Raw genomic sequence first — 27022 nt, 5'->3', positions numbered from 1 at the left:
ATCAAACCAAAACAAAAAATGTCCAAAGTCAATAAACAGAAATGAAGAAACTGACAACTGATCTCCAGTAGGAAGCTTGTCATAAGAAGGCAGGTGAAAACAGAACCCGGAGAATGCCACACCACAGCCATGGCCACCAGGGGGAGGCCAGTACTAGAAGCCAGTGTCAAAAAAGAAAAAGAGGAAAAAGATTTTTTAAAATGTGCCTGTCCTATAGGTAAGATGATAGGTGGGAGGGACACTGGGGACACCAGTGGAGAGAATGGACACTGGTGAAGGGACTGGTGTTAGAACATTGTATGCCTGAAACCCAATCCAGAGTAACTTTGTAATTCAGTTACTTTTTGTTGTTGTTGCTTTTTGGGTCACACCCAGTAATGCTCAGGGGTTACTATTGACTCTGCACTCAGGAATTACTCCTGGCGGTACTTGGGGGACCATATGGGATGCCAGGGATCAAACCCAGGTCAGCCACGTGCAAGGCAAACATCCTACCCACTGTACTATCACTCTGGCCCCAGTTACTTTTTTTTTTAATTAACTATTGGGACCAGGGTGATAGGACACCACCAGCACTTGAGCTCGGCTAAGCCAGGTTCTATCCCAGGCATCCCTGATGGCCCACAAGCACCACCAGGAGTGATTCTAGAGTGCAGAGCACGAGTAACCACAGAGCATCACCGGCTGTAGCCAAGAAAAAAAAAAAAAAGTGAACATTCCCCCCCTAATTTATCTGAGAACATAGAGCTGAAGACGCCGGGAAGGCATGGAAACCCTGGATGTGTCTGGGCGCCAGACTGGCTGCGCGGGCGGTTGTCTTCACCTGCGCCCATACGTCCGTGACTGTGGAGGTTGGTCTGTTCCAGAAAGCGATTTGTGCGCGGCCTGACAGGAGCGAACACAACACAACAACACCGAAGCTTTGTCTCAGCGGTGTTTTCTTGCCAGAAAATTTCTCCGGCGAACCCAGCGTCCCCGTTTACCCACGCAAGGGAACCTCACGGGTTGCGGGAAGCAAAAGAACCAAGTCTGGGGCAGAAGCGACAATACAGCGAGGAGGGCGTTCACCTTGCACGCTCCCGTCCAGGCTTCGACCCCCGGGCATCGCATTTGGTCCTCCGAGCACCGCCAGGAGTGATGCCCGAATGCAGAGCCAGGAGTAAGCTCTGAGCATCATGGGTATCACCCAAAAAGACAATCAGTCAATCAATCAATAAGCAAGCAGCAGCAAATCCAAGAGGCGGAGCGGCGCGATCCAGCTGGGTGGGAAGGGATCGGAACTCTCAGCGGCTGTAGACGCCGCGCGCCCCCAGCCCGCCCCTTCTCCTGGGGCACCCCTCCCGGCCCTCCCGGCTCTCCCGGGCCCCTCCCCTCCAGCTCCACCCTCTCGCGCCGCGTGCTTCCGCGCCACGTGCTCTCTGTATATACGCGTCACCTAGGAGACGCCGGAGGGGCGGGGAGACAGTGACGCAACAATCGGAACGAGCCAATAGGCACCACGCGTCTCAGTGACGCGAGACGCGGGGTGTGGCCCGGCCGGCCCCGGCGCGATGAGGCGGCTGCCCGCTGGGTGGCGCCAATTTCCCGGGGAGGTCCTTTCGGGGGCCCCCGGCGGAGGTGGGGGAGAGGCGGGCAGGAGCCGAGGCCAGGGAGTCCTCTGCGTCAGCCGCTGCTCGCCGCGCCGCGCCAGTAGCAGCCGGGACTCACCCGCAGCCCCATGCTCGTGCCCGGCTCCCCTCGTCCATCCTCGGAGAAGAGGCAGGTAGGTGCCACCTGTCGGAGGCTGCGGGGGGCGGGGACGCGGAGGGCACGGCCCAGCGGGGCTGGGAGAGCGAGGTGCCGCCGGCAGCGCGGGCAGGACGGGCAGGGGCAGGGGCGCGCGGGCGCCAGCTGCTCCGAGGGGCTTCGGCCGCGGCCGCCAGATGTGCGCGGGGGACTCGCAGCTGACAGCCCCGGGGTGCCAGGAGGAGCCATCTGCGCGCGATCAGTGTGTTCTAAGGAACGGCTCGCGGTGCCTCGTGTCGTCTGGAGCCCGAGAAGTGACGCCTATACGCTGACACAAGCCCCCTCCCCACGTGTGCCGGCGGGTCACGACTCCCCCTCCACCGGCTCACAGCCCGGGTGGGGGCTTGTCGCCTGGCCAGTTTGCCAAAGGGGGCAGGGGGGTGGGGGGAAGGGGGAGGGCAGAGGCGATGTTCCGCCAATCCCAAATCGGAAAGCGGCAGCTCGGAAAATTCTCACCAATCCCAGACCAGGAGCAGGCACGGAGCTCGAAGCAACTAACTTAGACTTGAACAGTCAGAGGGAAGCCCTTGGTCAACCCAGGAGAGGACCCTCCCCGGCTGCTTTGAGATTGGGGCTGGCTGGAGATCAGGGGCGATGCTCACTTCCACAGGCGGGCGCAGGAGAAGCCCTTTCCCCCCACCCCTGCCCCAGATCAGCCCTAGAACAGAGGAAAAGACTGAAGGCTCAGCTGGCATTGGGGGCATCCCCCGCCCGCCTCCCTGTGCCTCATAGGTGGAATCGGAATGAGGACTGGAATGAGGGCCGGGGACCAGGGCGTCCTGAAGCATCCCTCACCTGTGCTGAGTCAGTGGCCTTAGATGAGACAGGGTGGGACCTTCCAAGCCCTGGGGAGCCACGGGAGAGATGCAGACAGGGAGCAGACTGAGCACCACTGCCCGAGAGAGGCCAAGAATCCGGTTCCTTCTCCCGTGACCCTGCCCAGCCCAGCTCCGTGGACGAGGGATCCTGAGCCACCCACCAGGTAGGGTGGACCCACCCAGAACTACCACACTTTCTCTAGGTCTCCAAAGCTAAGCCGACTGGGATTGATTGTTGGTTGGGTTTTTTTTTTTTTTTTTTTTTTGCCAGCCAAAGGGGCCTTTTGTGGCCAAGCCAACTTGGCCCCTGGGAAGTGGTCGGCCTCATCCACCCTTTTGGGGATGGCAAGGGGACCAGCTCAGCCAGCTGAGGGTTCAGGTTCAGTCTGTTCTCGGGTACGGGTACGAGGGGTAGCCTGGAGGCCCCTCTGCTTCCCGGGAAGGTGGCCTGGAAGGTGCCTCTCCAAATGCCACTGCTAATTAGCATAACAAGGAGAGCCTAGAATAATTACCTTTTACTGAACCCTTGACAAAAGGGCACTTCTTTTCAACATCCCAGCTGCGAGGAGAGCGCTCAACTCTAACTCCCGAGCCACTGGGTAAAGTACTGGGCCTCTGGCAGCTTTCGCCAGCCCCTGCCCCCCCCCTTCTGAGGATTTCCTGAAAGGGGCAGAACAAACCCACTGGAAGTTGGGGCCAGCCGCCTCCCAATGCTGCCCGCTGAGGAGTCGCTCAGAAGAGGAGTCCAGGAATGCTGACCCCCCTGTCTGATTCTGGGGCTTCCCCCTTCTCCAGATTCCTGTCCCCTTCCCAACCATCCCCCAACAGAAATCTTAGCTGCGTGCCAGCTCGAGCTGGACCCCAGCAGGGCCCCGAGGAGGGTTGCTGCCCCTTTAAGTCTCCCTGGGTTTGGAATGCGAACGAGTTGAGCTCCTCACCATGTCTGTGAGGTCAGATAAGACACTATATATATCAGTGGAACTTGAGCCCCGGATTACCCGGCCCCAAGTCCAGAGCTGGCCCCTAGGCTCTCCACCGTGCTCTCTGCCCGGCTGGGGAAGAAGGAGCCCCCATATCCTGGACACAGGTCAGTAGCTGTCCCCAAAGTATGAGATCTCAGAGTGCAGAGGGCCCAGAACCATTTGGGGGAGCCCCATCTGTTTGGAGAAGCATGTGAGAGACCCCCGCCCCCTGCATGGGGCCTGGTGGGTGCTGAGAGCAGGATCCGGAATTGGGAAGCCCCCGGCCAGAGGCCAGAGGAATGGAGGCGACCCCAGGAGAGTGTCTGGTCAGAGATGGTGTCAGTGCTCCCGGGAACCCATTTTTGGCCTATTCTTGGCAGACAGAGATGCCCGTCCTGCGACCCCCAATCATGAGGCACCCTGCAGATCCCCTGTCTGGGGCCCCTCACCCCACTTCTCCACTGGTTCTATTCTTGTCCGACTCTCTGCCCCTTCTCATGCCTTTGCCCCTCTTTCCCGGGGTGCCTGCTGGCAGCTAAAAACAGTGATGGCCCTGTCCTTCCTTGGGTGACCCCTGCCCAGGCCTGCAAGATCAGCGGACAAGTGGGTTGCTACGTGCCAGCCCTGAGCTGGAGCCGAGGCTGCAGGCCTGGGCAGGGAGAGGGGGCCAGTCATGGTGGACACTGCAAGCTCGAGCCCCCTCCTAGCCCCCAACCCTCCTATGCCTGCACCCTCAGTGCCTGCCAGAACAGCCCCTGGCCCGGGCCTTGGTGCCGCCTCCCCTGGCCACTTGCCCCCTCCAAGGTCAGCTGAAGACAGTGCCCCATTCCGATGTGGTTAGCTAGTGGCTTTGGGAAGCTCTGAGGTCACCCCATGGACGTTCCCAAGCACCTGGCGGAGAGCTGGGCTGCCCCGTCTCACCTGTCCCAGACACCTGGGGAGGAGAGTGGGAACGGGGTATTGGGACACCCCCGCGGAACTCAGGCTGGCTGCCTGCACCCCAGAACACAGCGGGCTGACCGTGGGCCCTTCATTATCCATCCTGTACCCCCGGGGCCGGGAGGGCCGGGATTCCTGGGGAGCAAGTCCCTGCCCCGGCTGGGCAGGTTCTGAACCCTTCACGTGAGCAACAGGAAATGACAGTGGCTGACGCAAGGGGTTTGAGAAGGTGTGTTTTAACCCCTGACTCATCTGGTCCGGGACCTGAGGGAGTTGGCCACGCTCCCGCCAAGGCAGGAGGCTGGAGGCCATGCTGAGTCTCCGGGACTCATCTGCGGGAGCTTTCCCAGCAGTGCATGCCCCCGACCCCCCGGCCACAAGCACTCTAGGACTGCTCCCCAGATCCTGAGCAGAACCAGGGCTGTGACCTGCGAACACAGCACACCCAAAAAACCCAGACACCAGCATGGAGCCCAGAGCCCACCGCTGGTGCCGGGAGGGTGAAACGGAGGCCGAGCACTCGGGGCTGTGCCTGGCTCAGGTTGCGCCGGGCTTGGCTCTCGCGCTGCAGTGGAAACTGGCAAGCGCTACCCCTGCCCCTCATGGACACGGAGGATGGACGGCACCACCCCCCACTCCATGCCAGCTCACAGGCCAGGAAGTGGCAGGTGCGGGGAGGGCACAGCCAGGAAGGTTGAGCACAGGCTTTGCAAGGGGTTCCCATCCCTGGTGGCACATGGTCCCCTGGGTACCACCGAGAGTGACCCCCCCAAGCACGGTGCCTGGGGTAGCCCCCAAACTGTGAAACAAGACGGGGCTGGGGAGAGAGTACAGGCTATAAGCTCTTGCCTTGCATGTGGCTGACCCCAGTCCAAATCCCGACACCTGTATGGTCCCTTGATTCCCACCAGGAGTAAGCCCTGAGCACTGCCTGGTGTGGCCCCAAGACAAAATGGGGCGGGGGGAAGGAAGAGGGGCTTGACTTCAGGGTAACTATTAGTGGACAAAGCTATAGTCTCAGAACTGCTCTGTCCCGAGGGTGCGTCTCTCCCGCTGGCCCCAGCTTCCTGCTCTACCCATGGACACGGGGTGGACCAAGCCCCCGACCAAGACTGCAGCAGGTGGGAGGGGTGGGAAAGACCCCTGGCAGAGGCAGGTGGAGGATGAAGTGAGTTAATCCGCTGTGTCCCTCCAAGCCTTGGGTCTGTGCCAGACTCGGTAACCCTAGAGAGGGATGCGGGGAGCTTCCTTGGAAAGTTTCCGGATTTGCATTGTCTGGTTTGGAATTGTTGGACCTTCTCATGTGACTTTCTGCTGAGGGCAGACGGCAAGTGGTTCCCATCCCTGGTGGTGCGTGGTCCCCTGAGTACCATCGAGAGTGACCCCCCAAGCACGGTGCCTGGGGTAGCCCCCAAACTGTGAAACAAGACGGGGCTGGAGAGAGTACAGGCTATAAGCTCTTGCCTTGCACGTGGGTGACCCCATTCCAGTTCCCGACACCTGTATGGTCCCTTGATTCCCGCCAGGAGTAAGCCCTGAGCACTGCCGGGTGTAACCCCAAAAGAAAACCCCTTCCCCTGGTGTTGGTCCCCTGGAGGGCTTTACTTTGGGGGAGAACGAAGCCTGCGCCCACCCTTGGGGCCCACAGGAGCGCCCCTGCAGGCCCCCGGCCCAGCAACGGGCCCTGGGGTCACTCTTCCTCCCGGCACAGAGATGCCGTGTCTCCCCTAGAGCCACCGGGCAGAGCGGGGCAGAGCTGGGCAGCTCTGTAGCGAGGGCAGGGAGGAGGAGCGGGGCGCCAGACTGCCCCTCTGTCCACGGCGGCAGGCACCTGGGGAGGCCCTGCCTGGAAGCGCATGCCTGTACTTGCCAGCTCTGGGTAAACAGTGAGCAGAGCTGGGCACTGGGGCCCCGCGCTGGGCAGGGCAGGAGGGGGCCAGGGACATGGCCAATCAGCTCGCCTCCCACTGCCCCGTGAAAGGGCCATTCAGGCCAGGCCGTTCCTGTGGCAACAGGGAGACTCGCGGCCATGTGAGCCCCGTCCTGCCAGCAAGGGCCCCTCTCTCCTGCCCCTGCTGCGTCCGGCCGCCTCTAGGGACCGCTGTGCCAGGTAATGCCACCCCGCCGGGCTGCGCACCTGGCAGATGCTGCCTGGGATTTCTCTCAAGTGCAGGTGGGGACTGTGGAGGGGTCTGAACCTTCTTGGCCTCAGCGCCCCCCTCGCCCCAGATACAACCCAGCTGGGCAGGGGCACCAACAGGCAGCTTGGGGGTGGTGAGAGAAGGCCTGTGAAGAAGGGTGGACCCTCAGCTGCTGGGCCGGCCAGTTCGGGTGGGAGTGGGGATTCCAGAGCCCTCTAGGGCCCCTGTGGGTCAGAGGTGTGCCCCTCCCCCAGCCCCCAGCTGCCCATCAGCATGGCCTTGCTTGGCCCCAGCACCAAGCCAGGGAGGTCACGAGCTGGGCACAGCCTGTGGAATACCAATTCCCGGGGAGCCTGGAAGGAGGGGGGGCAACGGGAGGGGAGGACGGGGCAGGGGCCTCAGCGTGCACATCTGATTGGCTGCCCCATGTCCTGCGGCCCAGCTCCCGAGACCGGGAGTCTCTTTGCCTTTGAATTATTGATGAAAATTCTCCAAAGTGAAATAGAGCAGGACTGCGGGTCCCACGGCCCCGTCCTCCCCCTCCCCCTGCCTTCACGCACCCTGGGCTCCAGCCCAGAGAGACCCACAGGAGGAGAGGAGGCACCCCCCCAAATCCTACATGAGCCCCCTCTCTGCGTGTGGGGGGTGAGGGGGAGCACAGCGAGCATGCGTGAAGAGTAGGGGCCCCTGGGGGAGCGGGGGAGGGGAATGATAAGAGCCAGGCCTTCCTGATGCCCGTGTGGATTGGAAATTTCTGGAGGTCCTGACAGGGTCTAGAAGACAAGACTGAGTGGGCCAGAGCCATAGCACAGCCAGGAGGGCGCTGGCCTAGCACACAGCTGACCCAGTTCAATCCCCGGCATCCCATATAGTCCCCTGAGCCTGCTTAGGAGTAACCCCTCAGTATCACTTTGAGGGGATGTGGGCCCCTCCAAAGACCGGGTGAGATTGAGACAGATACAGAGGGGCCCGCCACCCCACCCCTGCTCCATCCCAGGCCTGGCAGGGACTTCCTAGAGCTTCCTGCCCAACCCTGGGGCTTGGCACCCACTCCCCTTAGCCGTCGAATCATCCACACACAGCACCGGGGGCTGCAGGGGGCAGCCGGCACTTGGGGCTGAGGTCAGAGGCCTCTGCCAGGCCAGGAGGGTAGCCACCCTGACATTATTACAGGCTCCCGGCAGGGGCCGGGCAGGAGATAACCACATCTTGCCTCCCTCTTGTTATCTTATCTGCTCCTACCGCAGCCAGGGAGGCAGGGGCTATAATCATGGTGATTAGCCACCTCCCGGGAGGGGGGCAAATGGGGAGCTCAGAGAAGGCAAATGATTGTGCAGAACTCCCCGCTGGTCAGTGTCCAGGCTGGTCCCAGCGCGCCTCCACATGAGTGTCCTGGATGGCTCTGCCGGCCTAGCCCCCACCCTCAAGGAAGGGCCTTCTCTCCCCAAACACATGTGGCGGCTTCGAGGGGGTCCGTAGTAGATCAGGGGGCTGGCGGCTCCCGGGGGTCTGTAATAGATCAGGGGGGGCTGGCAGCTTCTGGGGGTCTGTAGTAGATTGGGGGACTAGCGGCTTCTGGGGGTCTGTAGTATATCAGGGGGCTGGCAGCTTCTCGGGGTCTGTATTAGATAAGGGGGATGGCGGCTTCTGGGAGGTCTTAGTAGATCGGGGGGCTGGCAGCTTCTTGGGGTCTGTAGTAGATCAGGGGGATGGCGGCTTCTCGGGGTCTGTAGTAGGTCGGGGGGCTGGCAGCTTTTCAGGGTCTGTAGTAGGTCGGGGGGCTAGCGGCTTCTCGGGGTCTGTAGTAGGTCGGGAGGCTGGCAGCTTTTCAGGGTCTGTAGTAGGTCGGGGGGCTAGCGGCTTCTCGGGGTCTGTAGTAGGTCGGGGGGCTGGAGGCTTTGGGGGTCTGTAGTAGATCAGGAAGCTGGAGGATTCCAGGGGTCTGAGTGGATCAGGGGGCTGACAGCTTCTGGGGGGCCCCCAGGAGAGCCGAGAACTGATGGTCCATGGTGAGTGCTGCTCCTGCACGAACGGGTGCGAGTCTCTGGTGTTTTCTCAGTCGTTCCGCAGGGGAGTTCCCACGGGTGGGTCTGGAGCTTGTGCTTTTCCTGAGGGAGGCCCGTGTCCAGTCCCCAGCGTCACATGGTCCCCCATCACCCAGCAGGGCGCAACACCTGAGCACCTCAAGTCTGAGCTCCCTGCGGTGCCCCAGCCGGGCGTGCAGCCTGCAGTGTAGGATTCTGGCCTCTAGGGGGCGCCTTTGCCCAAGGCATTGGCATCCAGAGTTGGGAGGGAGGGAGGTTGGGAGGCGTCCCCAGGGCGGGACTCTGCCTAGCTCAAAAGGCAGGCTTAGAAAAGAAGGTGCGTTCTGGCACTCTGCAGCAGGTGACCTGTGTGGAGAAACAGCCAGGACTCGGTCCAGAGAGAGGACAAGGCCCCTTCCCTGCCTGCCCCTGGGCCACACACAGCGGCCACCTTCTCCCGGTCCCTTCCTCCCGTGAGACTCCGTTTCCCACCAGGGGTCTGGCCACCAAATGCACCTGGGGTGCCCCCAGTTCAGACACAGGCGCCCTGCCCGCGTCAGGAGGTAGGGATGATCCAAGCTCTGGCGATGGCCCCGGCATGGTCAGGCTAGAGGGGTGGGCAGTGCTGCAGGAGCCCCGGAGAAGCAGCAGGTGGGCTGGGAGCGCCAGGGTGCGAGGTGGCTCCCTCCCGGTGCTCACTAGAGGCAGGCGTGAATGTATGTGTGTGTGTGCACTGGCCGCTGTGATGCCCAGGGGCCGGCCTGCATGGCAGGGCTCCTGGGGAGACCATTCACAGCCTCGTTCCTTGTCTTTCAGCCCATGAGGCTCCCAGTCCCCGCTGAGTGCCGCCCTGAAGGATGTCCCAGCTGTCCTCCACCCTGAAGCGCTACCCAGACTCCACCCGCTACCCAGACGCGCCCTACGCCAAATCGGGCTATGGTACCTACACCCCCTCTTCCTACGGGGCCAACCTGGCTGCCTCCTTCCTGGAGAAGGAGAAGCTGGGCTTCAAGTCGGGGCCTCCCGCCAGCCTCCTTACACGTCCCCGCACCTACGGTCCCTCCTCCATCTTGGACTATGATCGAGGCCGCCCCCTGCTGAGACCCGACATCATTGGGGGCGGCAGGCGGGCGGAGAGCCAGACTCGAGGCCCCGAGCGGCCTGCCGGCAGCGGCCTCAGCGGGGGCAGCGGATTCCCATATAGCGTGGCCGGCGGTGCCCCCGGCTACCTGCACCTGAGTGGCCGTGACCAGGTGGGAACCCTGGCCCAGAAGAAGTCGAACAGTCAGTCGGACTTGGCCCGGGATTTCTCCAGCCTCCGGACGTCGGAGAACTACCAGCTAGACCCCAGCCACCTGGGCCGCAGCCCCATCTTGGCCCGCACGCGCAAGGAGCTGTGTGCCCTGCAGGGGCTCTACCAGGCTGCCAGGCGCTCCGAGTACCTCACCGACTACCTGGAGAACTATGGTCGCAAGGGCAGCGTGCCTCCGCTGCCCAGTCAGGCCCCTGCCCCCCGCGCCCCCGAGATCCTCAGCCCCACCTACCGACCCAGTGGCCGATACACCTTGTGGGAGAAGGGCAAGGGACAGGCCCCAGGGCCCAGCCGTGCCAGCTCCCCAGGGCGAGAGACCATGGTGAGTTTGCCCCCTCTGGGGACAGGGTGATGGTTCCGGGGGTGGGGGTGGCAAAGGGGGCGCCGGAAAAGACTGGCCCCTTGTCGGGGGTCAGAGGCAGAGGGTTTGTCTCCTGAAGCTCGCCGGCAAAGCAGCCGGGGAAGGCAGGCCAGCGGAGCTGGACCAGGTTCGTGGCTAAGGGCTGTCCGCTCTCCCCAGGAACCCCACTTCAGGACCTGTATCCTCGCCAGTGGCCCAGCAGTGTTCCCGGAAATGCTCAGCCACCCCCCCACGCACTACAGTTCTTACCCTGTCCTTTTCCACCCACCATGCCAATGTGCCCTGCAGACCCTGCCCCAGCCCGGACTGGCTCCTGAGGCCCCCCGCCCTCCCGTGCTCCCTGTGGTAAGAGAGGCCTCCCCCTTCTGGCTGTACCTCTCCTCTCTCTGCTCAGATTTCTGCTCCCAGCCTGGAGACCCATCTTACCACTTGGGCCCAAGATATCCGGGTTCCCTTGGGCTAGCTCGGGCCTGGGGTGTCTGGGGATCAGACTTCGGAGAAAATGTTTTCGAGATTTTTATCTGTGGCTTTAGATAATCCATTGCCTTTGCTCTCAAGCCCGGCCTGGGCTGGAATGAGGGGACGGGGGCGGGGGGGCAATGGGCTCTGATGACTGAGCGGGGCTGCCTGGAAGCTCTGGACATGCCTTTCTTGAGGCATCGACCACATCCTGTTTTTGTAGCTATTACACTATTTCCATAGTATGTTCGGTGGCAGTGCTCAGGGGATGGGAAAGATCCTATCTCAGATCTTTCCCCACATGCCTATAATAGCAGGGCTCAGCTGAGCAGCTGGCAATGGATGGATGGATGGATGGATGGATGGATGGATGGATGGATGGATGGATGGATGGATGGGCGGATGGTCGGATGGGTGGATGGATGGATGGATGGATGGATGGATGGATGGATGGATGGATGGATGGACGGATGGGCGGATGGTCGGATGGGTGGATGGATGGATGGGTGGATGCATGGATGGATGGGTGGATGAATGGATGGATGGATGGGTGGATGGATGGATGGATGGGTGGGTGGATGGGTGGGTGGATGGATGGATATATGAGTGGATGGATGGATATATGAGTGGATGGATGGATATATGAGTGGATGGATGGATATATGGGTGGATAGACAGATGGATGGACAGATGGGCAGAACCACAGACAGGTGGGCAGATGGATGGATGGATAGATGGATTGCTATTCGGGTAGGTGGATGGTTTGTTGGATATATGGGTGAGTGATGGAATGACAAACAGGCAGGTAGATGGTGAGTGGACGGATGAGTAAGTGGATGGATGGATAAGCAAGTATACGGATGGCTGAGTAAATGGGTGGAAGGAGGTGGAGGTGGGAGAGAGGATGGACGGATGGACGGATGGATGGATGGGCAGTCGGATGAATAGGTGGCTGGATGGACAGATGGGCAGGCAAAAATGTGGGCTGAGCTGCTGTGGGCTGGGCATTGTGCTTCCCTCCGCCCCCAGGGTGGATGTCACTGGGAAATAAGAGCTGCAGCCCGGCAGCTACAGTCCGTAGCCTGCTAGTGTCACAGCTAGGGGTCTCGAGAGGAGAGGCTGATAGTGGGACTCGGGGAACCTGGCCCTGTGGGGCCGCAGTGCGATGCCAAGGGAGACACAAAACTCGCTGTGTCCGGCAACAGGAGCCTGGCAGGGCAGCCACATCCACCTCAGGGGGCTGCACAGATGATGGAGCTGACCTGGGTGGGGGGGCCGCGTGTTGTCAGAGGGACAGAGCATGACTCACCTGGTCCCCCCACCCCCCCGCCCAAACGACTGGTTCTCCTCAGGGCAGCCCGAGAGTAGCGCTGAGTGGAGGGACTAAACTGGCCACTTGCTTCGGAGAGGAGATTCCCACAGTGCAGCGCCCCCGCCTCAGGGCCCCTCACGGCCCAATTACTGGCACTGCCCAGCGCTCCAGAGCCGGACTTGGCGGGGTTCAGATCGTGCCAGGGTATCTGGGCCTTTCCCAGGCTCCATGGGTGCCTCTGGGATCTGAAGTCCTGCCGGCATGGGTGCCCTCACCCCCCGCGTGAGCCATCAGGGTGAGCCCAGATTCCTCCCAGCACCCCCCACGGGCCTCTCCCAGGCCCCCCCTTCACCTAGGGCATGTGGCACATGGCCCTGGGGAAGCACAGCACGCCACACCCCTCCTCCGCATCCACTCTCAGCAACTCCCAGTTCCGAGCCCTGACATCCCAGCCACGCTGGTGCTGGCCCCAGAGCTCAGGCCCTTCTAGAACGGACTCTGCCTCTGGGGCTCCATCCTCAGCTCTGCCTCATGAGGCTCTGAGCGCAGGGGGTTGTTCCCTGACAGGTAGCCCGAGGCGGGGCCCCAGGGCCGGTGCTCACCATGCCCGCGGCCGAGGCACCTTCGATCCCTGGCACCACACAGGGGCCCCCAAGTCCCATCAGGAGTGATCCCGAGCACAAAGCCAGGAGGAAACCCTGACCGCACTGGGTGTGAGCCGCCCTGCCCTTGCCCACACCCTCACATACCGGATCCCAAGTGGAGATCAGCATGGGAATGGGCGGGGCAGAGGTACTTGGTCACCACAGCCCTGCTCACACCTTCGGCCACACTGTGAGTCCCAAGGTGACAGTTCTGAGATGGTTTTGTTTGGGGTCGGCTGTGTGTGTGTGTGTGTGTGTGTGTGGGATGGGGAGATTGGAGAGGGGCAGCTGAGACTGAGATGGACTGCTGGGTACCCTGGAAAGAACCATCTGTCTCTCTTTGTTTTTTGGGTACCACAGTGCTTGGGGGTTGTTCCCTGACAGTGCTCAGGGACTGTGGGTTTCCAGAATAGTCCTCCTGAGTGCAAAGCACTCATGCAGCCTCTTAAGCAGCTCTCCTCTCTCTGTCTCTCTGTCTCTGTCTCTGCCTGTCTCTCTCTCTCTCTCTGGGCCTTTTAGTGTATTTTTGGTGGGGACGGTGGTCACACCAGCAGCCCTCAGGGTCACCCACCATGGTGTGGGGGGGACTATATAGGGCCAGGGATCGAACCCGGACCTCCTGCGTGCAAACCTGTGCACTGGCCGGCTGAGCCATCTCTCCGAGCACCATCAGCCCCGCCCCAGCATCGCACTGGCCCTACCCCACCTCGGGACATGGTCAGACACAGAGCAGGCCCAGATGTGGAGGGACCCCAGAATGCCACTGTGTTCTGGAAGAGATGGTTCCAACTTCAGGAGGCAAAGATCAGAGAAAAGGGGGTGATGGGCAGAGGCAAGAGTGGGGCTAGGTGGGGGCGTCCCTCGGGGAGGAGCAGAGGGGAGGCAGCCCATCACGTGGCAGGGCCCAGCAAGATGGACTTGGGGTGGGGGTTGGTCCTAATGGTTCCACAGTCACGGACTGTGGCTGGAATTCCCGGGGCAAGTGGCAAGGAGAGGGGCCACAATCAAGCGAACACCATCCCCCTTATCCTGAGCTAAAGGGCAAAGGGCAGTTGGCACAGTGCGGACTCCTCTGTGCACAGGAGAGAGAGCTGGTGAGGGGTGGGGGGACACGAGCACGCCCCCTCTCGCTTGCATAAGCACCAACAAAATGCCAGTGCCTAGGGTACAGCTCAGCTGAGAATCATGCAGCCTGCCCCCGCCCCCCCCCCCCAAGGCTCCACCTTCTGTTTAAAATGCCGACAGACTGGGGGGCAGAGACAGAATGGCTCAGAACAGGCAGAGGGAAGAAAGTTGGCACTCCCTCCGCGCACGGTGGACGCAGCGCCAGCCCAGGTGGGCTGGCCCTGCAGAGTGTCAGAAGCCCAAACAAGCAGCCTGGCCCGGTGCCCCCTCCACCCGCCCTGTTCCCTGGGTCTATGGCAGGACATGCTGTTCCCTCTGAGCCATCCCTACAATCCCTCCTAATCCTCCGCTGCTCCGCCCCCTCCAGCTGCTCCCTCCCTGGCACTCAGCCTGCCAACCTTAGCCCTGCCCTCACCCTGCCCTGCCCTTCCCCGGGCCAAGAAGAGTCGGGCTTGGCCCAGGGCCCACTCCCCAGCTGGGCACCTGCCACTCGGCTGCTGAGCCGAGGCCAGACTGGAAGGGGGCTGGAGGGGGCACTGCGCGCTCAGGGTTCTGCCTCGCCTAGGGCCGGGGTTCCGGAACCTGAGTCTGGGCGCGGAAGGTCCTCGGCCCTAGTGTACCTGGTCTCTGTTTGCCTCGGAAGCTGCTGACTCATCTGCAGGCTGGGTTCCAGCTGTTCAGAGAGGGGCAGATTATATAAGCCAGGGCACGTGACTGCCCTCCCCTCCCCGGGGGTGTGGGGGGGGACCCTGAGTCTGACTCTGCCATGGCGGGGAGGGGGGATTACTCCAAAGAGAACGAGTCGAGGCTGGCAGGGACGGTCCTGAGCTCTGCGTGACGAGTGTGACCTTTCATTGTCCTCGCTAAGCAGTGCCCAGCCGTCCTGATTGTCCAGCTCTGCGGCCGGGACCCTGGCGCCTAGCCTCCCTCAGGCACCCCGACAAGGTGGAACTCACCCACCTAGGAAGGTGACCTTCGGCCAGAGGGGCCCCCTGGGCCACCCCAAGTACGAGGCGCCTAGGTGGAAAGCACGCGCCCTGGGTTTGGGGTTCGAGTCGGCCAGCCGCCCAGCTCCATCCCTGGAAGGCTGGCAGCGCCTGGGTTCTCAGTTTCTCTTCGTGTCCCTGCCCTTTCTCCTGGCCTCCTACAGGGTGTCTTCCTGGGATAACCACAGTGCTGGGGTGAGGCCCAGCCATGCCCAAGTTAATCCTGGTCCTGCCCCCAGTAGCCTCTGGCCATTGGCTGCCCAGATGAGCAGCATGTTTGGCCCACGTGACCCCTGCAACCTGTCACTTCCAATCACAGGTGGAGCAGCAGCCAAGGCCCAGGTGTGGGGGAGAAGGAAGCGTGAGGCCTCTGGAATCCAGCTGGTTCCGGCCAGAAGGCTGTGGGCACCAGGCCCCGAGGGATGCCGGGAGCCCAAGGGCTCTGGGTGTCCAGGAAGGACTGTCTAGCCTCCCTCCCCGGGGTAACTTGAGGCCCCACAGCCCCACTCCTGGTCCTGCCTCCCACCCCAGACCCCTGCAAGTCCCCAGCCCATCCCCTAGAGAGGAGCAGGACCCCTGGGTCTGAGCAGGGCCCAGATGCCTGCTAACGTCTGAGGAAGTGGCATTCGCAGCCCTACCTCCCCCTGCTTCCCGCCCTCCCACCCTAGGTCTTCATGTATTCAGTTCCGTCCCAGCCAGCAAGGACGGTGAAGAAAGTGGCTTCTTCAGGAGGGAGGTGGCCAGAACCGGGCCACTCAGATGGGCTGTGTCCGAAGCATAGGCCCAGGGTCCTGGGGGACCCCAGCCTCCCCAGCCTACTTCCAGCAGCAGCGCTGGGGGCGGGGCTCCTAGAGAAGAGTTTGGGCCCTGTGTGGGGTCTCTTCGGGTGCCCACTAGGAAGCTAGTGACCACTTCCCTCCTGGCGTTTGGAACAGGAGAGGTGACAGCGAGTGAGGGGAGGCGCTGGTATGCAGTGAGTTCTCGAGCTGGGCGGTTCTGGGCAGCGGATGAGCCACAGAGGGAAGGGCAGGGCAGAAGCGAGAGAGGGTGGGAACAATGGGCAAAGGACAAGTGGCTTCAGAGTCAGGGCCACCAGAGGCTTCTGAATTAGAGGCGTGATTAGGAGTCCCGGGGTGGGCCGCAGCCCAAGAGGGTTGGACTGAGCTTGGAGCCCTGCCAAGGACAGTGAGGCCAGAGAGGGTGTGGCCGGAGAGAATCCACCACGGAGAGACAGGCCGTGGCACTTTGTCCCCGGTCCAGGTTTTGCTACTGGGTGAGGACAAGTGCCGATGGAGATGGCCCCTCCCCGTGTGAGCGCCCTCATTTTTTGGTCACCAGGCAGGATGCCCTCCTGCGCTGGCCCTCAGCCCCATCCATCCACCCCCCCTGCTGGACAGGCCGGTTTGTTCCTCAAAGCTCTGCTCCCAGCCACCAAACTCGAGATGCTGTGGGCAGGGGTCCTGGGCAGGACACAGCCCCCTGTGGCTGTGGTTGGTCGTGTGTGCGGTGCGCGTGTATGTGGGGGGCTGAGCTCGCCAAAAGGAACAGAAGGCGGCCACAGATGAGTAACAGCACAGGCTGCCTCAGAGTATTTTTAACCGCTAAAAATACTGGATAAAAATAGCCGCACGCTCCAAACAAGAGCACTTCTCTGGGCGGGTTCTGAGTGGGTCCCTGATAGGTGAGGGGGGTGCCACAGTGCTGCTCAGAGTCTGGGGGGAGGAGGGTCACCTCCCACCAGCAGCACCTGTGTCCCCCACCCCAATTTGGGTGGTTTTTTTTTTTTTGGTCACACACCCTGCTGTGCTCAGGAATCCTGGCGGGGCTTGGGTGGACCATCTGGGGTGCTAGGGATTGAACCCAAGTCAGCTGCACGCGAGGCGAGCTCCCTGCCCACGGCACTGCCTCTCCAGTGACCCCACCCCCAACTCAGCTTTGAGAATCCCTGAGGGATGGAGTTAGGATAACGGGCAGGTCAGGAAAGGGTCTTTCCAGGGACCAAACTACATGTGAGGGATGGAGGAGGCCTCTCTGCAACCTGGGAGCTGCGGGGGCCGCTGAGTTTCCCCCACCACAAACACGGTCCCCAACTTGGTGCGGAGATGATGTACTGCCGGCAGCCCCCCAAGAAGGGAGGAATTGTTGCCGCCTCTGACACCGGCCCTGGGGATGGGTTGTCCTCTCCGGGCTCAAAGACAATTTCTCCCGAGGCTGGTGTTAGGGACTCCACGTCCCAGGCCGGCCTTCCCTGCCGTGCGGCCAGGGGGCGCGGGCCATAGGTGTGCGGGTGCGGGAGGGGGCGTGACCAGGCTTGCGGTGGGCGTGGTGAGGGCGGGATCTGTGTGCGTGGGGGCGTGGCCATGCTCGCGATGGGCGTGGTGTGCGCGCGTGGGGGCGTGGCCAGTCGCTCGGTGGGCGGGGAGAGGGCTTGGGCTGTGCGTGGAGGAGGCGGGGCCAGGCCCACAGCGGTGAGCGGGGCGTGGCTGCGGGCCCATGAAACGGGGGCGTGGCCTCGAGGAGGCCACGCCCCTCCGTGACGTCGCGGGGCCGCCAGTCGTCCGGAGCGCGCGAGCGGGGCCCGGGCGGTTGGCGGCGCGCGCCGGGAGGTTGCGGTGGCGGCGGCGGCGGCGGCGGCGCGCGATCGGCCCGCCGGAGCGGTTAGCACCGGCGCCGCGGACTGTGTCCTGGGCCGGCCCCGGCGGCGTCGGCGTCCGGACTGTGGCACCGCGCGGTTCTCCCCCGCGCCCCCTTGGCCAGCGTTAGGCGTGGGGCCGAGCCCGCCGCCCGGCCCCCAGCATGCGCACCTCCTACACGGTGACCCTGCCCGAGGAGCCCCCCGCCGCCCCCTTTCCCGCTCTCGCCAAGGAGCTGCGGCCGCGCTCCCCTCTCTCCCCTTCCCTGCTGCTCTCCACCTTCGTGGGGCTTCTGCTCAACAAAGCCAAGGTACGCGGGGCCCCTCTGCCGGGACGCCCCGACCCCACCGCCGCCAGGGCCTCCCGGCAAGGATGCGCCCTCCGCAGGTGACCGCCGGCCCAGGTGGCCCCGGGGGCGCGGGAATTCCGGGTACCTATGGAGCCGGCAGGTGCAGGAAGCGTCACCTTGACCCGCGCCGGGGCGTGAGCGGTGCACGCCGAGCTCGGCCGCCGGGGCGCCTCCCCCAGGCCCCAGCGGAGCTGAAAGGGCAGCGCCCGGGGCGAGCTCCCGCGGGGAGGGGGCCGTCCAGGGTCCCCTTGGACCCTGTCGCAGCCAGGTGAAAGAGGGGACCCCTCTCTCCTCCCGGGCCCCCTGGGTGTGCGCGTGGGCCCAGGCTCCTCCGCTGAAGTGGGCATCCCAGAGCCCCGCTGGGGCTGGCCGGGGCGCGGCCCCCTTGGGAAAGCGAGAAGGGGCCGGAGCTTGACAGGTCTTACATAACAGGCCCCCCGCGCCCGTGCTGGCGGAGCGTGCACTGCCCGTTCCAGGCCCGCCAGGCCCCTAGGCCGCGGCCGGGACTCGGGGCTGTGGGCAGGGCACAGGTGAAGTCGGAAGGACGCGGCGCTGTGCTGGGGTCTCTGTGCGCGGCCGCAGGGGGCGGGGGGCGGGGCACGCTTCCTCCGGGTGAAGGGCAGAGCACCCCGGGCTGGCCAGTGAAGCCACCTGGACGCGCCTTTCTAGAGCAGCTGCCCGCTGCTTGCCCTAATCAGGCCGGCCGACAGCTCTTTGCTGCCAGTCCCAACTCCCGGCTCTTTGCACAGCTCCGGTGCCCCAGAGAGGCTGGCTCTGCGGGGGGCTTCCCCAGTTTCTCCCTGTCTGCCTGGCAGCAGGATCGGATCGTTCCCCCGCGGGAAAGGTCACTCCTGGGACACACTGTTCCTCTCGGGAGAGCAAAGTGCTGACTTTCTCCGGGAGCTGCTGCTTTGTCGCCGGGCACGGACTCACCCTGTGTCCTATTTTGCACGCACTACCCTGACCACTAGCCTCCGGACAGGGCTTAGAATTCGGTAGTATGAGCCGGGCATGTGGCTTGGCGGTAGAGCTTTCACTTGGCGTGGAAAAAGCCCTGGGTTCAGTCGCAGGCACAGGAGACAAACCCCAATCACCTAAAAGGGAAACCGTTCCTAACTGAGGGGCCTAACAGTGCCCTCAAGCCCCCCATCTCCCTCCTCGCCAGGCTGGTCTGTGGGCAGTGCCATGGAGGGGGCAGTGTGTACTCGGGATCACCAGCAGGAAGGCTCTTCCTCCTCCCCGTGAGCTGAGTGGCTCCTGCCTCAGGGGGCAAGGGCTGGTCCCCACTGTGCCTTGAGTCGCCCTGTCCCAGGCCAGGAGGGGAGACAACCGTGGGCAGGGCCGCTGTCCTGTGAGCAGGACTTCCCCCCAGGTGCCCATGGGACCACCCCCATGGCCGCAGTGCTTTTGTGGCGGCCCCCAGGTCAGCCCGAGAACGCTGATACAGTCTCCTGGGGGGTCACCTCAGAAGAGCAGGGCTTCGGGGTGTCGGAAAGGTAGGCTTCGCCTGCAAGCACCGGCAGCTCCCCCGGGCAGCTCCTCCAGGATGCTCCCCGGGGTTAACACGTCCCGGCTCACGGTAGGGTAGGCCAGGCCCTTCCCCACCCCCGAGCGGCTGTGGCCTCGCTCCTGCTCGCTCCGCTTGGAGGAGGTGGAGGCGGCCACACTGGCAGGCGTGAGTAATTTTAGCTGAGTTATTTCAGGCTCCTGTTCTGATCGGGGTGGAGCTGGCCCCACGCATGCCCCAGCACTGCCTGCGCCCCGGAGGGGGTGGCCGGCTCCTCCGCTCGCTGCTGCTTTAACCCTTTGGACCCGAAGGTCGGCCCGCTCCTTGGAGGCAGGGTCAGGATTAGCCAAGAGAGGAACAAACAGCGCTTCTCCGCACACCTGTGCTCCCGCCAACCCCCTCACCAGCCTCCAGGACAGGGACGCACGCCAGGGCTGCACCTGCAGCCAGGTGTGTGCCGGCACAGGAGTCCCGGCCAGAGGCCAGGCCGGGCTGGGTTGGCTGCTGGCACCCAACCAGGCAGGAAGGGGTCTCCAGCCCTGAGCAGCCCTCGGCTGGCTGCTGAGCTCAGCCGAAAGGAATGCCACCTGTCTGCGCCGGCTACGGCTCTGTCACTGACCACCCCTCCGGGCCTCCTCAGGGGGCCCTGGAAGACCTGGGCCGTCAGCTTGGGCAGCCTGGAGTGTGGCCAGATCGTCAGAGAGGCCAGCTCTGATGCCACCCAGCACTCACGGGGAGCAAGAAGGTGGATCTGTCCCCCAGGCGCCTGAACCCTAGTCTCTAGTTTCCATCGAGGGCCCCAGGTTGGCATGGGATGAAGAGTAAAGGTGGGGTGGGGAGCAGTCTGTAGGCACAGACACCAGCCCCCGGCATTGCTCTGCCCTATAGCGCCCAGAGCCAGGCCACAGAGAGGATGGCACACGTGGCCAGAAGCACCAGGCACCAGTGGGCAGTGAGTGGCCTGAGGGCCTCAGCCTCACCTGTCCTGTGTCCTTTGCTTACAGAATTCTAAGAGCGCCCAGGGCCTGGCTGGTCTCCGAAACCTTGGGAACACGGTGAGTCGTTTGCTGCCCCCTCGGCCCCATCAGGATCACTGACTCCCGAGTCGGACACCCGCCCTTCCCGGTGGGTACTGGACAGAATTGCTGGCATCTGCCTTGCCCCCACTCCCAGCAGGGGGCTGGCCCCTTTAAACTGTCAGCCCCTCTTCCTGGGACCTTCTCTCGAACGTCCCTCCTGCTCACCATTCGCCCACACCTGGTGTCCATTTCAATCAGAAAAGAACCACATCGTTCCCCCCCTCCTGGACTCGCTTTCACTCTCGGCAGAGATGGTGGAGGCTGGCTGGTGGGGAGGGGGACACACTAAGCAGCTCAGGCCCCGCGTGGCCTGCCGCAGTCTCGCCTCGCCGCTGATGGCACGCTCTGTCTCTTGCAGTGTTTCATGAACTCCATCCTGCAGTGCCTGAGCAATACGCGGGAGCTGAGGGATTACTTCCTGCAGAGGCTGTACACGCGGGACCTCAGTGGCAGCAGCGCCGGGCACACAGCCCTGGTGGAAGGTGAGCCCGGCCCGCCCCCGCCCCCTGCCGCTCCAGGCACCTCTCCTGTTGGCCGCTTTCAGGTGTTGGTTTGGGGGCTACACGCGGCCAGTGCTCAGGGCTTGCTCCTCAGGGGTTATTGCAGCCCAGTGGGCAAGGGCCCTCCCCGCCCTGCCTGGCTCCGCCCGCCTGTGCTGCCCTGGCCCCTTCTGGGGACTCCACTTAGTTTCCCGCCCCCTCACACCCACCTTCCCCACCAGAGTTCGCCAAGCTGATCCAGGCCATCTGGACGTCGTCCCCCAGCGACGTGGTGAGCCCCTCCGAGTTCAAGACCCAGATCCAAAGATATGCACCGCGCTTCATGGGCTACAAGTAAGCAGCTGCAGGGACGTGTGGGGGCGGGGGCAGCGGACTCTGAGGGGGAGTCCACCTCACCCCCTTCTCAGTCAGCAGGACGCACAGGAGTTCCTTCGCTTCCTCCTGGACGGGCTCCACAACGAGGTGAATCGAGTCACCGTGAGGCCCAAGGCCACCCCCGAGAACCTGGATCATCTCCCGTAAGTAAGAGGAGAGCCCGGGGCCCCATTCTCTCCCTCTCCTTCGGGGGGACAATAGTTTGGGGAGATGGGGTTGGGTCTGGGGGCCATACTGAGGTGTGCCCACAGCTGCTCCCGGCTCAGGACTTGGTCCGGGGAACCCCGTGGTACCAGAGATGGAACCCGGGGCTTCCCCACAGAGCCCGCACCCAGCTCTCTGAGCCCCTTCTGGGGAGTTTGAAGGTGAAAGCCTGAGGCTGACCAAGCCTCACACTGCTGGCTTTGACCTCTGACCTCTGGCTCCTAGGGATGATGAGAAGGGCCGACAGATGTGGAGGAAGTACCTGGAGCGGGAAGACAGCCGGATTGGGGGTAAGGCTCTCCTCAGACAGTTTGGGGCGGTGGAAACGCTCTCCTCAGGCAGTCAGTGGGGTGAGGCCGCTCTCAGTGAGATTGGGGGTGAGGCCGCCCTCCTCAGGCTGTCGGATGGGGATGAGGTTGCTCTCCTCAGACGTCATGTTGGGGGTGAGGCTTGCGTGGCCCGAGGAGAATCTGCTGTCCTGCGACCCCTCACTCCCGGCTACACCCCACACCCCCAGATCTCTTCGTGGGGCAGCTCAAGAGCTCCCTGACGTGCACAGACTGTGGTTACTGCTCGACTGTCTTTGACCCTTTCTGGGACCTCTCACTGCCCATCGCTAAGGTAGGCGCCCCCACCTCTTCCATCGGGACTGCCCCTGCTGTGAAGGGGGGCATGTGTGTGCCAGACATTGGCCATCTCCCCACCCAGGCCCTACCCTCAGCCCTGACCTCTGACTTTTGCCCTTTCTCTGGCAGCGGGGTTATCCTGAGGTGACGCTGACGGACTGCATGAGGCTCTTCACCAAAGAGGACGTGCTCGACGGCGATGAGAAGCCAGTGAGTCCCCTGGCACACCAGCAGGAGCACATTTCTGGGTGCCCCAGTGCTGCTGCCCTGTGGGGTTGGGGTGCTCCTGTGAGAGTGCTCCTCCCCTCAGCTCTGTGTGTGTGTGTGTCTCAGACGTGCTGTCGCTGCCGAACCAGGAAACGCTGCATCAAGAAGTTCTCCATCCAGAGGTTCCCAAAGATCTTGGTGCTCCGTATCCTTCAGCTGCAGGGGCAGTGGCAGCTTCCCCAGGAGACGCCTGGGAGCCCTCTTGTTTATTTGGGGCAGTGCTCAGGGCTCCTGGCTCTGCACTCAGGGATCACTCCTGGTGGGTTCAGGTACCCTACAGGATGCCGAGGATCAAGCCTGGGGTGGCGGCGTATAAGGCGAGCATCCTACCCGCCGTCTTGTCCCTCTAGCCCTTGAGAGCCCCTTTCTCTTTTTTTTTTTTTTTTGCTTTTTGGGTCACACCTGGCGATGCACAGGGGTTACTCCTGGCTCTGCACTCAGGAATCACCCCTGGCCGTGCTCAGGGGACCATATGGGATGCTGGGATTTGAACCCGGGTCGGCCACGTGCAAGGCAAACGCCCTACCCGCTGTGCTATCTCTCCAGCCCCGAGAGCCCCTTTCTCACCTGCGGCCTCCCCTCCCTCCTGCCGCCGCTGTCCTCAGCCCCCAACTGTCCTTGACTCGCGTCCATACCAGATCTGAAGCGCTTCTCCGAGTCCAGGATACGAACCAGCAAGCTCACGACCTTTGTGAATTTCCCACTACGAGACTTGGACTTGCGGGAATTTGCCTCAGAAAACACCAGTGAGTCCTTGAGAGAGGCCCTGCGTTGGGGCCGAGGGGGGTAGCGGGGAGGGACGGGGTCGGGGGGGTGGCACAGGCAGGGCTGGGGTCCCTGACAGCTGGCCTTGGCTCCCCAGACCATGCTGTTTACAACCTGTACGCTGTGTCCAATCACTCGGGAACCACCATGGGCGGCCACTACACCGCCTACTGCCGGAGCCCAGCGACAGGCGAGTGGCACATGTTCAACGACTCCAGGTGAGCAGGGTCTTGGGGGGTCCTGCCTGCCCACAGCCTGCCCCACAGCCCAGGGCAGAGTCACAAAGTCGGGCAGCCTGCAGAATGTTCTAGAAGCTCTCCAAGAGCCGGGCGGAGGGTGCAGTAGATTGAGTCAAGGCTCTCACTGGTCCCTGCTCTCTCCACAGCGTCACCCCCATGTCCTCCAGCCAAGTGCGCACCAGCGACGCCTATTTGCTCTTCTATGAACTGGCCAGTCCGCCCTCCCGCATGTAGCAGCGAGGAGCTCAGCCCTCTCCCGGGCAGCCCCACGCCCTCCGTTTATTTGTTTTTTTTTTTTTTAAAGACAAAAGAGGAAAAAAAAAAACACCCGACAGATAAGAGAAAATAAAAGTAAAGCTGCCGAGCAGGAGTTGCTGCGGCCTGGCCCAGGTCTGGAGCCGGGAGCCCAGCACCCGAGAGCCCAGCCGGCGGGGCACGGACACCCCAGGCTGCTCCTGCCTGCGAAGCCGGTGGTTTTTTTCCCTGCGGAAACAGCTGCAGTTCCAGCCCCGGGAGAAGCTCCGGCCAGGATGACAGCGCCCTCTGGAGCCCACGGGGAGAATCGCTGCCCCCACGCCGAGGCCTGGGTGGCCACCCCACCTGGACACGGGCCCTGCCTGGCCCACCCGAGGGTGCAGAAGCAGGAAGAAGCCCCCCTGCGCGCCGCTGACTCCGGGCGTGCAGACAAGAGGACAGCTGGGAGCAAAGCTGGTTTGATATTGAAGCTCCCAGTTTCTTTAAAAACACCACCACAACTAAAGCTTGCAGAGTGGAGGTGCCCCAGCCCCCCTCCCCCACCCCTTCCCCGCCCCCTCACGGCTGGGCAAGGCGGGGCCATCGGTCATGGTGAGGGCTTTCATTCTTCCAGTGCAGCCTTTCTGATGGCCGCCCCCACGTGCAAGGGGGTGTTGGCCTGCCCCCCAGCACAGCCCCAGTAGACCCAGGACCTAACCCGTTTTTTTGTTGTTGTTGTTGGTTTTCTTTTTTTTTTTTTTTTTTAATGTTTTGGATGGAATCTAGTTGCCTCCAAGAATTGTGCCTTATAGCATTTGGGGACCAGGGGGTACTCTGCCCCTCCCTGACGTATCCCTCAGTCTCTTCCCCTCTTCCCAGTGCCCTACTGGGGCAGCCCTGGGGAAAGGGAGGGTCCTCTCCCCCCACCCCAGCCCCCTGCTGCTCGGCCCCAGCAGTCAGGGCCAGAGGGTAGGAGGTCAAAGTTAATTTCTTCTATTAGTACATCTAGGTCTTCCTGCCCACACCCTCAGGCGCACCCCTGGTCCGCTCCCCCGCTGTTTGAAGGATAGCACAAACCCCTCTCCCCGCCAGCATCTCTCACCCTTAATTTATTTCCCGTAACAAGCTTCTCGCCCGCCCGCCTTCTCAGAGCCTCCTAGACAGACGCCCTTTGGAGCGAGTTTCTCAGGGATGCCCACCTGCCCCCAGCGCCTCCCGGCACTGTCTCAGCCCGGCAGCTGGAGCGTGGCCGGAGGGTCTGTGGACGTCTTCCTCCGCTGCATGATGTTTCTCCCAGTGACTCGGTTTGGGCCTTCCATGGTGGCACTAGACTGTGGCATTTGCAGAGAGAGCTGCCAGGCCCCTGAGCCGGAGGCTCTGTGCACCCCCGAGACGAGGACCCGGTTCACACGCACTACTCAGAGCCCGGGACTCAGCAGTGGCCCCTGGAGGTGGCATGAGAGAAAACTGAACTGGCCCTGCCACCCTTCTCCAGGACCCCGGAACCTGAGCCAAGGGCTGGCGTCCAGCTTGTTTACTGTGTAAGCAAGAATCGAAGAATGTCTAATGTACAGCGTACCCTTGTACAGAATAAATACCAGCTTTGAGGGGCCAGCTGGGCAGCAGTGGTGTTGATTGGGGGGAAGACCAAGGGGGGGGGGAAGGGAGGGGAGAGCAATAGCATGACCACGGGGAAGGCGTTAGCTTTGCTTGCAGCTGACCTGGGTGTGACCCTTGGTACCACACATGGCCCCCAAGCTCTGCCAGAAATGATCCCGGATTGCGTGCAAAGCCAGGAGTAAGTCCTGAGCACTGTTAAGTGTGCCCCCACCCACCCACCCACTCCCTTCACACACACACACACACACACACACACACACAATATGCAGGCAGAGCTCCAGGCCTGGGGAGGAACCTGTTTTGTTTTTATTTTTGTTTTTTGTCTTTATTTTTTTTGAGGGCCAGTGATGCACAGGGGTTAATCCTGACTCTGCACTCAGGAATTTCTCCTGGCAGTGCTCAGGGGACCCTATGGTATGCCAGGGATCAGACCCAGGTCAGCCATGTGCAAGGCAAGTGCCCTCTCCACTGTACTAGCGCTTCGACCCCTGATGGGGATTTTTGTTTGTCTTTATTTTGGGTCCCACCCAGCAGTGCTCAGGAAGCCATGGGTTGCCTGGGATCGAACCTGGGTCCTGTGCATATCAAGTGTATGGGAGTCGAATCCAGGCCCACCGTGAAGACCAGGCTCCTGAGGGAGACCATGACAGGTGCAAGGCTCCCCACGTCAGCCCAGGAGCTTCCCCTAACTGCACCCCCAACCTCCCTGCCGAGACCCCGTGCTGCAGTCAAGCTGGCTCCTTGGCTGAGCAGGACGGGGCATTTTCTGACCTTCCTGGGGAATGGAAATTACAGGCCCCTGCAGACAGGGGGCCTGAAGGCTGGACCCTAAGATAGGAGCCAAGGTTCGATCCCCAGCACTGCTTGGCCCTGGCTGCCTCGGGGCCTGCTGAGCAGTTTCTCCCAAATCACGTTTTGTTTTTGTGGGTTTTGTGTTTGGGGCCCAGGGCTTCCTCCTGGCTCGGTGCTCAAGGTTACGGGATGAGGGATTGAATCCAGGTCAGCTGTGCGCAAGGCAGTGCCTGAACCCCAGTACTATCTCTCTGGCCCCAGATTCATATTTTGAAGGGCCACCTTCAACATGGAAACATGACTTAAAGTTGGGGGCCAAATAGGTAGCATTTGCGGTGCCTCTCCTTTGATTGGTTTTTCACTGCATTTTGGTCATGCCCCCTCCCTCCCCCAAAAAACAGAGGGACTGAGGCAGGGAGCCCGGCCCCAGCTTCCCCGCCCCCCGCACCCAGCTCTCCTGCAGCCTGACCTGGGGGTGCTCCATCCCCATGGAAACAGGCCCCCTGGCACGCCACCCCCAGTTTCTGTATCAGCTTGGCCTCTTGGCGACTGGCTTCCCTTCTCAGTTCTGGGCTAGCAGGCCTCTCCTGGGGAGGGCTCCCCACCCTCGCTCGCTGGAGGAGGGGCACCCTTTCGGGGGGGAGGGGTCAGCCCATGTTCCAAGTCACGTGTTCTCTGCAAGTTCAAGGTAAGTTCTCGGATGAACTGGTTTACAGAGCTCCCAGGGACATGGCATCTGCAGAGCGAGTCCTAGATGACCTTCACGTCATTCTCCACGCAAATGCTCGCTCTGAAAATACCCGGCTCAAGGCCGGGCCTCAGCGATAGTACTACAGGAGGGTGCTTACCTTGCTTACCTCCTGGCACCCATTTGAACCCCCCGCCCCCGATGCCAAGCACTGGAGTGAATTTAAATTCACACAGGAGCACAGAACCAGGAGTAAGCCCTAGTGTAGGAAAGCGT

The 27022-nt window shown here is 62.5% G+C and overlaps 1 protein-coding gene across 4 annotated transcripts; it reads left to right on the top strand.

Moving 5' to 3' along the window:
• The first annotated feature begins 1604 nt into the window (after positions 1-1604).
• USP2 (ubiquitin specific peptidase 2) lies at positions 1605-25260 on the top strand. Of its 4 annotated transcripts, none has more exons than XM_055132648.1 (14): positions 1605-1762; positions 9486-10303; positions 10502-10687; positions 20362-20412; positions 20795-20918; positions 21158-21269; positions 21344-21454; positions 21741-21805; positions 22033-22136; positions 22271-22351; positions 22475-22553; positions 23047-23154; positions 23271-23391; positions 23559-25260. In XM_055132648.1, exons 2-14 carry the CDS (start codon positions 9527-9529, stop codon positions 23644-23646), a joined length of 2007 nt encoding a protein of 668 aa, XP_054988623.1. In that variant the 5' UTR covers positions 1605-1762; positions 9486-9526; the 3' UTR covers positions 23647-25260. The 4 variants fall into 4 exon arrangements, with proteins under 4 accessions (XP_054988623.1, XP_004604811.1, XP_054988624.1 ...); XM_055132649.1 differs by lacking the exon at positions 1605-1762 and adding an exon at positions 6496-6614; XM_004604754.2 differs by lacking the exon at positions 10502-10687 and having other exon boundaries at positions 1606-1762.
• Positions 25261-27022: the final 1762 nt, after the last annotated feature.

This window comes from Sorex araneus, chromosome 3 (genome assembly GCF_027595985.1).
Source record: "Sorex araneus isolate mSorAra2 chromosome 3, mSorAra2.pri, whole genome shotgun sequence".
NCBI classification, from domain to species: domain Eukaryota; kingdom Metazoa; phylum Chordata; class Mammalia; order Eulipotyphla; family Soricidae; genus Sorex; species Sorex araneus.
This window is presented reverse-complemented; position numbering and strand designations above follow the sequence as displayed.